This window comes from Anopheles bellator, chromosome 2 (assembly GCF_943735745.2).
Source record: "Anopheles bellator chromosome 2, idAnoBellAS_SP24_06.2, whole genome shotgun sequence".
NCBI classification, from domain to species: Eukaryota; Metazoa; Arthropoda; class Insecta; order Diptera; family Culicidae; genus Anopheles; species Anopheles bellator.
Genome location: NC_071286.1, coordinates 47293408 through 47306966, shown reverse-complemented (window position 1 = coordinate 47306966; position 13559 = coordinate 47293408). Strand labels below are relative to the sequence as shown.

Here is a 13559-nt window from a genome sequence, read left to right as displayed (position 1 = left end):
ATGAAAAGTTACGAGTAAATAGTTTATGAAAAGGTATTACTAACATTTTTCATATTGGGTCTGGTTTGAAAGGAAATGCAAATCTCGATAGCATTACGTGCAATGAAATCTCTCACTGTATGCACTTTCAGAGTGAAATTGTATATGAAGTGCATTATTTGAATGATTTGGTTAAACGGATCGAGTAACATCCTGGTTTGATTGCACCTAAACACTATTAAGCGCAAGTTTTCAAACCGCTAGACTAATTCAAAATTGGAGCCAAGCTTTACTGGACTTCTTTACGCGGTATTTACTTACACTAGATTGGACCGAAAATGTTTCGATTTAATCAAAATCGATTTTCCGCTATTGATCACAGATAATTCGAATTCCGGGCGCACGAAGCGTGCACTCTTATCTTGCGCTGCCGGAAAGGCGTCGCCACGTGATGGTTCATCGTGAACCACGTTCAGCATCGATTGGTCGACAGAAGATCGCTCCGAGTCCTTGTCTGGCTGCGTGATATTCGAGGGATTCATAGATCCACCCAGCGGCGTTGTTGGCTTTACCAGACTAAGCTTTACGCGATTCTTTTTGCGACAAAAGTCGAAACTACATTCAATTACATCGCGGCTGCTTTTGGTCAGCTCTCGTTGCATCGTTGTTGTATTCTGTTCCGTGTCCTGCGTACCCTTGCTCCGGACACGGCCAAGTGCTGCTCGGAACTGCGTGTTCATACCGACATAAATGATGGGATTGTAGCAGATGCTGGATTTGGCAATTAGAGCTGGTAACACTGCCAGCCCTGGTCCTATCATTTCCGGTGGACCGAACTGCTCGATGAGTGCGAAGATGGCATACGGTGTCCAGGCGATCATGAAAGCCGCAATCATCACCGCCACCATGGATGTAACTCGCATCTCCGCCCGATTTATGCGTCCTACCCGTGCCGCGTTCTAGGAAACATATATTGCGATCGTCTTTCAACTAACCACGACCCAAGCCCGTTAGCCATGGAACTTACCTTTCGCATATTTATTATGATGCTGGTATAGCTGCATATTATGACTACCAAAGGAACGACGAGTCCAAATACAAACAGAAAAATTATGTACGTTGTGGCGTTCTTCGTTTGCGATTCCCAGTTTACAGAGCAGCTAAGTTGTTAAACGAATGGTTCAAAGAAAAGCAGTTAGAATTTTGTTTGAATCAATTCTAATCAATTCCCTGGGCTACGTGTATTTACTCTGATTCAATTCCAACCTGTTGACCTTTTCTCATAAACTAAGCTAGAACATCTGTAATGCCCTGAGAAGATATGGGGCAAGCAGTATGTCGTCTATCGAGAAAATGTTCCACTGCAGTGGACCCGATTTGCTTAGCATAATCAATCCCCATTTTGTCAAAAAAAATAATAATAATTCCGTAAAAACAGTCCTGGAATAGGGAAACTGGACCTTCGAAATCATTGAGAAAATTCGCTGGAAGTCAAACAGAATCTCGATTGATTTTCGCGTTCAATCTCCAGCTCCAGCATACTTTTCCCAGGTATGTCGTATGTAACGGATTGAAACATATGCTCAACCCTCATCTCGTATGCCCATACGGCAGCCTTATTGTTTACTGTTGGCAGATAAGAAAAAAACTATAAATTGTGTGATAAGGACAACGTGGCACTGAATAATTCAAATCGTTGGCCTAGTCGTAGGCAGACGAACTAGGGACCATCGAGGATAAGGCATGCTTCACTTCCTAGATACAGGTGGTCAATAAGGGACTTATCAGAGAAACTTTGTCATTGGAACGCTCAGCGCCATTCGGCCGTTGTCGTGAAATCGAAGACTTTGTTGTGATACTGTCCTACGAACGTAATTGTAAACGTTGTTTGAATAGCGAGCCTAGGGATTGACGCCGAGGTACTTCTCGGAAGTTTCCGAGCAGTTCGGTAATAATAGGTTTCGGAGTATCAAATAGAATTGATACACAATATGATGGATGTGGAAACAAAGTTACGACAGCGCATGTCGGCACGTCATCATCCAGGTGAGGTTGTTATTGCTACTCGTGCTCCTAAACGCAGAGTGATAGAACAGTACTGTTGCCAAATTGATTAAAATGATGTTTAATTAAATTAGAACTCTCTAGTGTGGACATATTGCGGCGAGATAGTTCGCAGCAAGCACATTAATACCACTTGACGATGCGTTCAATGTTTCGATTGTTGCGACTACTGAAATCAACTCGAATGCGTTTGAAATTGGAGAAATTGACCGGTTCTGGTGAAGTTACATCGAGAGATTGCTCTCCGAAAAGCCTATATTCGCACTCGTTACACCTACCTAATGTTTGCTGCCTCCTGAGTATACGCGCCCCACCCAAATAGAGGGGGCGATGTTAACGCAAACGAATAGCTCCAAATGAAGAGAACTGCCAGCATCGCGCCTTTTCTAGATGAGTTACGAGAGGTGAATGGACGACTGATGAGGCAGAAGCGCTCGTAGGATAGCACCGTCAGTGTCGTTATCGAAGTTATTCCTGGGAAAATTGAAACCAAAGTTAATTAGGTTTTGTCTGTGGAATACGTTAACGCGTTGCACTTATAAATCGAGTGTTAACCAACTCTGCGTCAGTAACTGGTTAGTCTGATCGATCCAAACCATAGAAAAAATGATTGATTCGTTACGTTTGTCAAACAGAATTTAACAAGGGTTTCGGTTTCGGAGAAATCAAATGAGGAAGGCCCCATCGATTGCTCTATATTTACAGCCCTTCTCCGTCTTTTCTCGGATCTTCACAATTAGGACAAAGTGTTAGTGCCACAGGCTACATTTGTGAGAATACACCCATTGCAAAGCCAAAAACAGCCTGACATCAATGAGATACAGTCTTAACATTTCATCTAGCCAGAACCAACATCAAGCCACGGATTTTACTAAAGTCTTCGTCTATTCCCTGGTGTTTGTCCCATCGCATTTCCTGTCGATGCTAAGAAAAAATCGAAAAACCCAGCGCCACTTCGATTCAGAAGGACCACATCTTCAAGCTTGAAAAACCTTTTTCAGGAAAACACGGAAAGCATAGAACATGAAGCAAGCTCTTCTGGGCGGGGATTAAAAGACAGAAATGCTGTAGAAGCTCCTTCTACCTATCTCGGAGGTTCCTAGTGCCCATCATATGAACATGAATGTAGCATTTACGTCAAATACTTTATTCTTCCACGGTAGCAATTTTAACATGCATAGCATCTCGAAGGTATTCGTTAAGATGTTCGACTACACACGCCTACACGCTTTGGTGAAATTTGGCATTTCGATCAAATACAATATACATTCTGAATATTGCTCACTACAGCTTACATTTAATGAACTGTTCTATTGGCCTCTCGCTCATTTATAAATAACGATAAACCAAACCATTAAGCTTAATTCATATTACTATTTTTGGAGTGAAGAAACTTTCCGAATAACTGTACGTATGATTTGATTTCATAAGTGTCCCAATGTCACAGTCTACATAAAAGCTTTATAATTGAGCCAGAATGTTGCTTTGTTTTATAATTCAACAATGAGCGGCACACAATACCTTTACCTTTCAAAGTGATAATATTCTTTAGCAAAGTGCAATAGCAACATATAATTTACATTAGGTCCTTTACCTGTAATCAAGTTTTCTGTTTTCTATAATCAATAGCAAAGTGTGAACATTGTTTCTTCAATTTTCATACAACTTTTCCACTGCTGGGAATAATTGGGAGAAGCGGGGAATATAAAACTGCAGACATTGAAACAGAATTTACCCAATAAGGACATAAAAAATCCATACGCAACACATAGCGTTCTGCTAAATATCCATCGATGTGAAATGGCTGAAGAAAGCGTAAGAGGATTTCCTATGACAGACACAGAAAAATCGGAGCAAACCAGATTGAAGAGAATGATGTTCATTGGTGTCCACAGCTGAAATGAAAGGAGTTTAATATGAGAAAACTTACGCTTAATTATCAAACAGGGCGAGAGTATCTATTGCAGGACAGGACCACTAGCCCTGTTTAGAGGCTGAATTAAAATCTTCCACGGCGCATGTTTAAAATCTGTAACATGCGCGAGTGTCACTTGCAAGTACAACTAACGCAGTGTATACTTTTGATCAGGTATTGATAGAATCCATTTCCCATTGCGAATAAATTTTCCAAATTCTCGCAGTCTGTGCCATTCGTAACTGCCAAGTTGACAGAAACCCATCTGCGCGCAGGCAAATCGAGCTAATTTGACAAATCGAGCTAATTTGCCTACTAATCAGAACACGGATTAGACACTCACCTGCATATCCTTGCACATTAATGCAATTACGAAGAGGTTGAGAAAGAATCCAAAGAACCCAATGAAGAACAACGTTACGGCGGAAGCATTATACGCCCATGGAGCCATCAACTCTCCATACTCTGCTGTGGAGAACGCCACATTAGAAGCATTCTCACTCATCTTCGGTGCTGCAACATCTTTCTGTACGTAGGACGGAGCAGTAAGGTGGGTTGACACTTGTTAAGAAACCGATGGTACACCTACTATTTACCGACTATCCTGTCAGTCATTAACACTACTCAATCTCCCGATTCTGCTGAAGACAAATAATCTCGTTCTAATGACAACGGATGGCCATTGGACTTAATGATGGCGATGCATTATAGGTACTGAGCTGTCAAAGAAAATTCCATCATTGAATTAACGATTATGCACCATTAGCCAAGTTTACTTATGCTCAGGACAGTCTTTCACGGAGAGTGTGTTGTAGAACATTGTTTAATTTACACTGAACAACATTGCCTTCCGGGCTCTATAGCTCTATCGCAGCGGGTTGGAGTTTTAAGACTAATACGTGTTTGCGATGCGGGAAACACAACCTTGTCTTAAATTTATGTAATTAGTATGCAAACTCAAACCGACTGAGGAGTCTTAAACTGGTTACAATTGACTGGAGAAGCATACTTTATGCCTCTTGTATTCTACAAGGGAAAAATGTGTAATAGCCAAAAAAGAACGAAGAGCAGAAAACATCGTACCTCGTAACTGGTAACCTGTAATATCTCAAGGTAATATTACCTTAATGAGTTTCTTTTGTTATCCTTCAATTACACTTTTGCTGTAAGCAAATTCAACACAATTCTCAGACAAGTGAAAGAAGACAATAATTGACTACTCCGTCCACACTTCTATGGTCACAACAAATGAATATAAGCACTGTTTTCTAATTGACGACGACTAATTGTAAATGTCGTCTCAGAGATTCCAATTTTGCTTTTCACGCCTTCATCCGCGTCTCCTTCAGCGAATTGAATAAAACCATATTTTGCTCAATCACAACCATTATAGCTTCACTCACCGTAAATATCAAACTTATTTAAATTTTGATTACACATTACAATATTTTAGGCAACATATTGTTCTTCTAGACACAATCACTGACTCATTTACAAATTTCATTATATCTAAATTCAATAATTGACCATTGTGGGCGAATGCAGCAGCAATAAGCTATCACAACACAGTGAACCATTTCCTGTTTTTCACTCTCAACTTAAAGTCACATCTATTGGGAAAGTGAACTTTAATTCACTTTCCATTTCTACCGTTCCAGTAAAGATGGACCCGCAGCACCAAACAGGCACTTTCGTTTTCAAGAATTTTGCAAATAGCGGAAATGCGTCTACTTCTCGCAGATTCCAGCCGACTACTGAATTGACAGATATGGAGTACATCTGATAAATACTGTCCGTCGGCACCCACGTGTTATTCCTTATCTCTTTACTACCATCAATGAGAGCTTTCAGCGAAAACGAAATATCTGGCTCTGGTTGCTCTTATAAAACTCCCAACGATCACAAGAATGAGTCCCACGTGTCGTTCGTTTACTCCAACTTAGGGCTGAAACTACATCGCACTGTGGGAAATTAGAATGGAATAGGCGGACATATATTGGTTTAGGAAGAATATACGGTCTTTTTTCAACATTTATGTTTTCTTTGCATGTGTTTTGATAAAATTCAGCATTTTATGTGTAATACACGCGTTCGAGTATGATAAATCACCCATTATTATGATTGATCGTCGTATTAAATAATGATTTATCACTGTTCATCACGCAAAACATGAATCAATGTAAATAACCCAATGTAATAGAACTGATTTTAGGGTCCTTGCTATTTTTCGGGTCTTCTAAATTTTTCTCTCTAGAAAAGATATAAAGTTCAAAAGGGCAATGTGTTTTGTACGGCCATTTTATACATTACATAGAAACCAGGCGCCTCCTTAAACATCACTAAACTTCTCACTTTTTACAGGTGGTTTATGACCGTCTTTTCCCCATAGTCATCCCTTCGGCTTCGTGCATGATCATCTTTGGTGAGTGCGAAGATGAACTCCGGAAGCTGCAGAGTCACTCATCTCATGAATTCTGTATGCTTTGCGTGGTGATGCTGCTTTATGACACAGGAATTCCTGTATCATCGATTTCGTGGTACGTGAAATCGGCGGTACGAAAATGTTCGTATTTCGGTACATCAAGTGTATCGCACTCGTAATTACCAACATAGTTTGATAATTAATTGAAAGATTACCTAAACCACGCTTGGATTTTGCTCGATTGTAGTTATTGAAAGTCATCGCTGAACTTTCGTTGCTGTTATACTTTAAGACATCACCATCGACATCGACATCGCTGTTATACTTTTAAATCGTTAACATATCACGCTTAAGATATGCGTAGATCCAAAAGCCAAAATTTGAAAAGAAGCCGTTAAACTACTAATCCTTCCAACTAGATTTTCAACCAAAAATACTAATGTATTGGAACAGTCGATAACGCTCGTCATCTGGCCATGGTTTCGATTTCTGATATCGGCGTGACAAGGGGGTTGGCGCCGGGCCAACAAACCATTGCAGAGTGCAACAGAGATTAACATTGTCTCTGGTGCAGGCCAAGACCGCTCAGCGATGGTTAAAGAAGAAAAAGAAGAAGATTTTTTAAAGGAAAAGATTACTTATAAAATCATTTTCTCGACCACATATATTATCATGATTTATAACAAGAAATAGTCTTTATCATTTGTCATAGAATAGAACAGAACCAAAATATTCAGAACGAACCAAACATAATGAAACAATTATTTCCTTGATTTCTTCTTCCACAGCATGGTCAACAAATTAAAAATTTTCGCCCAGAGGCGCATGTTAAACTTTGTTCAAAATGTATGTATTGCATTCTGCGCCATACAACCTACGCGAACTCGAGGAGCTGATGCCATTGTGGGACTGGTACGCTGTCATTCTTATGGTTTCTCGGTTTTGTCGTCAGTCTCTTCGTAGTAGCTCTCATGTCGAAGGGTTGACAGTTAAGTCAGAGTACATTGAAGCATAAGTAGTCGAGTACAGTCATCCTCGCTGTGAAAGAAAAAAATAAATGGTACATTGGACCCTTATACGAAAACGGATGCTGCCCTCAACATCCTTGACATTTGTAACACCCTCCCAAGCTCTTCTGATTTAAAGCCGATTTTTCAGCGGACCTTCATGGCAGGCCGAAGTCACAGTGGCTTTCACAGTTCGTAAAACAATGTCTTCAATTTCGTCCAATTCAAATTATGCTCCAGCTATCCACACTTATGCAGTTTTGTTCAAAATACATCCGTTGTGTACCACGTAGTAAAAAGATCGTTTGTGCCACACGAAATTTCTAAATCTTTTTAGCCGATCATTAACTTAAGAATATTTTACTTACTTTTAATACTTCAGGGAGTTTCTTTGTCATGGTAAAATCCTTACAAAGATAAAACTGTAAAACTTGTTTATAGATCTACCTGACTGTCGACAAACAGCCCAATGGTAACTTGATAAACCAAAATGAAGTATATTATGAAGATGAAGTATTTTGAATATATTGATGAAAAACACTTCGTAAAAATCAATCATCAAATTAGGTGATGATAACAAAAATTTATCCTAATTTAGTAAATATACTTAAACTAAATAAATTTATTTAAAAAAAAGCATTGACAACACTTTGACAATTAAAGCGTTGTTTGGTCAGCTTAACTCAATGGCAATGATCAATCTACATAGCGTCAATCCATCTTTAACATTATGGAACTCGAAAACCGGAGGATTAAGAAAAGTTACTCCGTTAATGAACAACTTACACATTCAATGTTTGACAAGTATTAATACAAATTCAATTTTTTATTGATGATAACTTGAAGATGGTTAGTACATGTTACGGTTTTCGAAGAACCCTGGATCGTATGACCAGTAGCAACACGTAATGAGCACTATTCATTAAAAGCAATAGCTAGTTATAATTAAATTTAATGAGAACCAAAATGTAAACTAACCTCACTCTACCTCAATTTTCACTTGATTGGCACTGTTCTAAAATGAACTTCAATTAATCGCCCGCCGCAAACGAATACAGCTTTTGCTCATAAGTAACGCCAGGACGCTTCAAGAACGGATGCTCTCAACCAGTTTTACACTTGCGGTTTGATTTACCTCTTTCGTGGATGACCAAAACGTGGAAATCCCAATTAAATGATTCTTTACATCACTTTTCATTGCTGCCATAATGCTTGCAATCATGGGCAAGCCATTCTTTTTGATATTCAACCATGAAATTGATAGTTGGAAGTTGAAGGTGTTCTTTACGTGTTTTATTGCTTATTTCTTACCTGTTGAATACGGAATATTTTCAATTTAATCAGATTACATTCGATTAGGTTTGATTCTAATATACAACCACTTTTGTTAAAGATCGTGTTAATGCCAAAACATTCAACATAGTTCAAACATTTACTACTCGTTCTGACAGAAATGTATTTTCCCAAGAAGATATGTTAGTTAACTGAACACATATGATATGCAGAAAAGTTTAACGAGCTTCGAAAAGTTGGCAATGTTCTTGCCTCGGAAGGTGGCTTTTGCGAGTTTAGAAAATCAACAAAGCCCTCAGTTCGCAGGAATGTAGGAATGTTTCACTAGTTTCTCGAAAGTTGGCATATGGCGAAAGGTTACATATGCTCTGCTTTTAGTCTTCTGTTGAACTAAGCAGTTAATTATTCAGAAAAATAAAATACCGGTGAGAACCTTTTAAGGCATTTAGGTGGATTAGAGCAGACAAAGTTCTAGAGCATTAAACTTCTCGCATTTGGATCCTACATGCAATGCAAGCAAATTAGAACTACAACTCAAATAAAATCTTTTTCGGTAATGATAGTTCGCCATGGTACATGCGAACAAAAAATGCATTTTATGTTTTTGCAAACTTGCAACTGACTACATTTCTTAAAAAGTGAAAGAATTGAAAGCGAGAGCTATGTTTGAGTTAACTTACTCAAGAAACAGAAATAATGGATTTTGGCATAGTGCGGCAATAATTTTCATCCAGATTGAGTCATTGAACTTGAGGACTTTCTACAATGAAAGTTCCCAAGTGCACCAGCTGTGTGAAAACGACGAGCGTAACAAACTACAAGCTAGTTTACAAGCTAACATGCTAGTTTAATAGAATTCTGAGTTTTATTGTTCCACATTTATTGTTGCGCTGAATTCACTATTAAAATAAATCTAAAAACATCGCCTCGCCTTTATTAAACATTTTTCTACTTTTAGTTAACAAAGACGATCCTTTAAAGAAGTGCAGGAAATGAAATGCAGATTGAATAAATGGATTGCCATATTTACATTAAAAAGTGATAGCAATTTTGATGGTAAAGTTTATTGCAACTCACGCTCTTCGCTGCTCCCCGTCTACCCGTTAACTGTCCTCTTCCTCGACGGGATTTTTATCGGTCTTCTTCTCACTTCACAGTGTCCCTTAAGATCGCCCCATGGTCACCTGAGGTGAGCCAGCCTATTCTCAAAAGATAATGTTTTCCGCAAAAGTTTTGTACATTTTTCCCGCTTTATACGGCAGCTTTTCTATCCTATTTTTTATATAAATTGGAGGTGTTTAGCTTGGGATCCTGCCACAGTCCTTAAAAAATGTGTCATCTAAAGCAATAGCATAACTTAGACTTACGCAAATTACTTTGATGTCTTTTTTATTAAAAATTAAACATAAGCGAATTTTTACAATCATAAAACTGTGAGCAAATCTAAGATAATGGTCTTCCCTAGGTTCCCTCATTAGGAATAAAAGCTTTAGCAGTAGTAGAATGGCCTCCTGCACTGCACACCGCCTACTCAACGCGAGACCATAGACATTCCGTCGAGAACAACAAACTGTGCACCATCGACGATCCTCGGTGGCCTTGCAACGGTTCACTTTTTACGGCGACCCGACCGCCAAGCCGGAGGTCGTGGTAGAGCTTATAAAATTCTTCACAGCGCCACCACATCGATCCCTTCTTCGTCTGGTGCATCCAATCTGTTGCATTGCAGAGTGCTGCACCGCCAATCTGTGTCAATAGAGCGCAGTCTTTTGGAATGATTTATATGCTTCGTGGGACAACGGAGGTAGCAAAAGCTGTCCCAGTACTAGCAACTAACGGTTGGCCTAGTGTAGCTGTCATCGAAGATCATCCACTCAGATGGTTAATTCCCCTTCCATCTTTGCCAAGTATACTAACTGCCGACAACAGTGTGTTGTCCGTTACGAAGGTGCGCTTTAGCAACGAACTACAAAAAGCGTAACATTCCACATTAGGACATTCGGCTTGCGTACATCGGTCGTCGTTAGCGGTGGTCGTGAATTTTCTTCGGAACCAGTGTGTATTTCCCGCTTGAGGGTTCCGACCGACCGTGCGTCCAGTGGCATGCCAAGGGCCCTTGATTCGCGTCACGATCCGGACTACAAGCGGATGTATAAAAGCGCTTTGCGGGTCGATTACTAGTCGATTCAGTGATCATCGGTCTAAGCACTCGGAACCTAGCTCAGGTGGCTTATTGTGCATCATTCAGAAGTTTAACGAAAGATTTCATCATGAAGTTTCTAGTAAGTGGTTTTTGCCCTGTGTTATTGGCTGATGGGCGTTATTAATTAATCTCAACTTTCTCTTAGATACTTTTGGGACTGGTTGCCGTAGTGCGGGGCGCTCCTGGTTTCTACGGTGATGGACTTTCTTACGCAGCTTACGCGGCAGCGCCGGCTCCGATTGTTAAATACGCGGCACCGGCCGTATCGGTCGTGCATGCTGCTCCAGCGCCGGTTCTGAAGTACGCCGTAGCTCCTGCACCGATCGTTAAAGCAATAGCACCAGCTGCTACCAGTTACGCCACCTTCCACCAAGTTCACGCTCCTGTAGTTGCGGCAGCTCCGGTTGTAAAGTATGCGGCACCGGCACCAGTTGTGTCCTACGTCCACTCCGCGCCAGTTGTGGCACACTCGGCCCCACTCATCAAATATGCGCCATCGTACCATGGATGGTAAAAACCAAAACATTGTGATCCTTGAAGATACGATACGGACCAGCAATCATAGCGATTCTGAATATGTAAGAATGATAACGAGTTTTTGCATTTAACTACACGCCTTGTAGCAACGGTGGAAACGGATTTGTGTGAGAATTTCTTTACGCACGAATACTTTTCACGAGCGAGCAAATAACGGCCATTTCAAACTATGAAATAAAATTTCATAACAAACTGCACAGTGATTCGTTCCTATTCGCGATTATCTTCGCTGCATCCATCGATCGGCTTCTTCCATCCAAAAGGCATCAGTATCAATTAATGACAGTGCATCAAATTGAATGAAAATTTTTAAGTTAGTAACAATACATCTCTGTGCGTTCCTTCATTCATACCAAGGCAATGTAACTAAGGCTAACAATTCTAAATTCTACTCGTAAGCAATCTTAACGTGATTTTGAATAATTTTGTAACATCCCGTAAAACTTACGGCAAGCACACGGTCTATTGGATTCGGACTAATTATACAATTACCCCGATAAATCTTCATTTATCAAGCACACATAAACAAAGCAACTGAGTTCAAAATAAAACTACCTACAAATTTTATTGCATAAAGAGACGCATTAATGAAATAACAAAACTGAAAATTACAAGTTACACAAACGAAAATAGGAAAGCGTGATGTTTTCCCTCTGCACGATCAGCACACGATAAAGAATAACTCGCTATTCTTCTGTTTCATTCTTCCATAATACGAAATCTGTATAGTAGCAATTACTATAAGTATAAAACCTCGTTAAGCTGCTGAAACAAAACAAAAACATACTGGGCTCAATTTTGAATAAGTTCCTATAATAGACATGAAAAACAGTTTTTTATGGTTTGAAATACACTTTTTATTCAGTATAGCCTTCTGAACATCAATACACTTGTTTCAAGGAGTCTCCAATTTAAAAGTTACATCCCTGAAATGAAAAACTGGAATCATTTGATGAAAAACGCTTTCCACGCATGATTTGTTTTAGGTCTAAAATCATATGGAAGTGGCATTTTCTGAATTCGCAATTGAACTGGTTTCGGAGTCGAAGAACCAGGAAAATGTTGGTTCGCAAAGCTTGGCCTATGAAAACATGCGTGGTGCTGGAAAAACATTCGACTACCTTATCAAAATACCAACGACGATGGGCAGATTAATTGTTTGGATCTATAGAATCATATCTTACCAAATTGCCCTCTGATTAACGTAAAGAAAAAACGACTTTGGCAAACTGCTACGAACGAATCTTTCACTGAAGGTTTCAACGGATTATCCGCGAGGGTCGCGTTCATAAACGATACCTTAACTTAAATTCGTTAATGAGTTGTAAATAGTTTCGTGAATAAAAACATATTGGGAGATCGACTAGGAATACGAATAGCATTGTAAATTAAATAAGCACAGACCTTGAAAGAACTCTTTCATAAGTACTCATTACTGAATCGGTGAATTTTTGATTCAGGATCATAGTGATTCGATCAGTGATTCGACAATTTTCCAATACGATATCCTGTATATTTTCAAGGTTTTGAACATCTTTAACACAGATCGTCTTCAAGGCTTGTGCGACCACATCTAAATTCAGAATCCGCCCTTTCAATGTACTAACTGAAGACGAAGAGTCCTTATACACTTTCAACATTCGTTCATAAATTTCCTTTGCTTTTAAACCTTCCAAAAATAATAATTCAATCACTGCACGACACTTATTTTTTCCGTTGTAAAAAATACTGTGACACATCGATTCTAAATGGCTAGTTAAAAAAGGAAGTGGCCGATTGCAATGAAAGTTCACATATGAAAAGTGTACCAATATAACAATAAAAAAATAGACTCGTAGGAATTCCTGTGTTATCGAGGCTACAAACTTATTGGACAGCCTAGTATAATATTATAAAAATTAGTGTATTTTATAAAATCATGAATGCACTTACCCAAACTGTATAGCTATCAAATATTTACTAACCAAAAACAAATTGGCTCCAGTAGTCCTTATCTACCAAACACGTTTGAACAGTTACGTTTTAGCCTCTACTTGTCACAAGCCTTACAGCAAAGGGTAATGACCCGAAGGCGAAGGGTGCTTATGAATAAAATGTGAATGAGTTGAGTAAATCAAGTTTGTTCCTGTAGTTGGACAA

General features: G+C 39.3%; 2 protein-coding genes across 2 annotated transcripts; one reads left to right on the top strand and one right to left on the bottom strand.

Moving 5' to 3' along the window:
• Positions 1-276: 276 nt before the first annotated feature.
• Positions 277-4677, bottom strand: LOC131209090 (vertebrate ancient opsin-like). The gene is made up of 6 exons (XM_058202076.1): positions 4548-4677; positions 4302-4484; positions 3779-3938; positions 2322-2517; positions 1007-1139; positions 277-938 (listed from the first exon to the last, which is right to left on the bottom strand). Exons 2-6 carry the CDS (start codon positions 4461-4463, stop codon positions 297-299), a joined length of 1293 nt encoding a protein of 430 aa, XP_058058059.1. The 5' UTR covers positions 4464-4484; positions 4548-4677; the 3' UTR covers positions 277-296.
• Positions 4678-10875: 6198 nt separating this feature from the next.
• LOC131209409 (cuticle protein 16.5-like) lies at positions 10876-11632 on the top strand. Its single transcript, XM_058202475.1, has 2 exons — positions 10876-10962; positions 11029-11632. Exons 1-2 carry the CDS (start codon positions 10951-10953, stop codon positions 11395-11397), a joined length of 381 nt encoding a protein of 126 aa, XP_058058458.1. The 5' UTR covers positions 10876-10950; the 3' UTR covers positions 11398-11632.
• Positions 11633-13559: the final 1927 nt, after the last annotated feature.

Coding starts and splice junctions, on each gene's coding strand:
- LOC131209090 (XM_058202076.1), bottom strand. CDS start 4,463: ATGAGTGAGAATGCTTCTAATGTGGCGTTCTCCACAGCAGAGTATGGA. Junction 3,939..4,301: donor TAATGTGCAAGGATATGCAG/GTGAGTGTCTAA, acceptor CTTTCATTTCAG/CTGTGGACACCAATGAACAT. Junction 2,518..3,778: donor ATTTTTTATGTCCTTATTGG/GTAAATTCTGTT, acceptor CAATTTTCCCAG/GAATAACTTCGATAACGACA.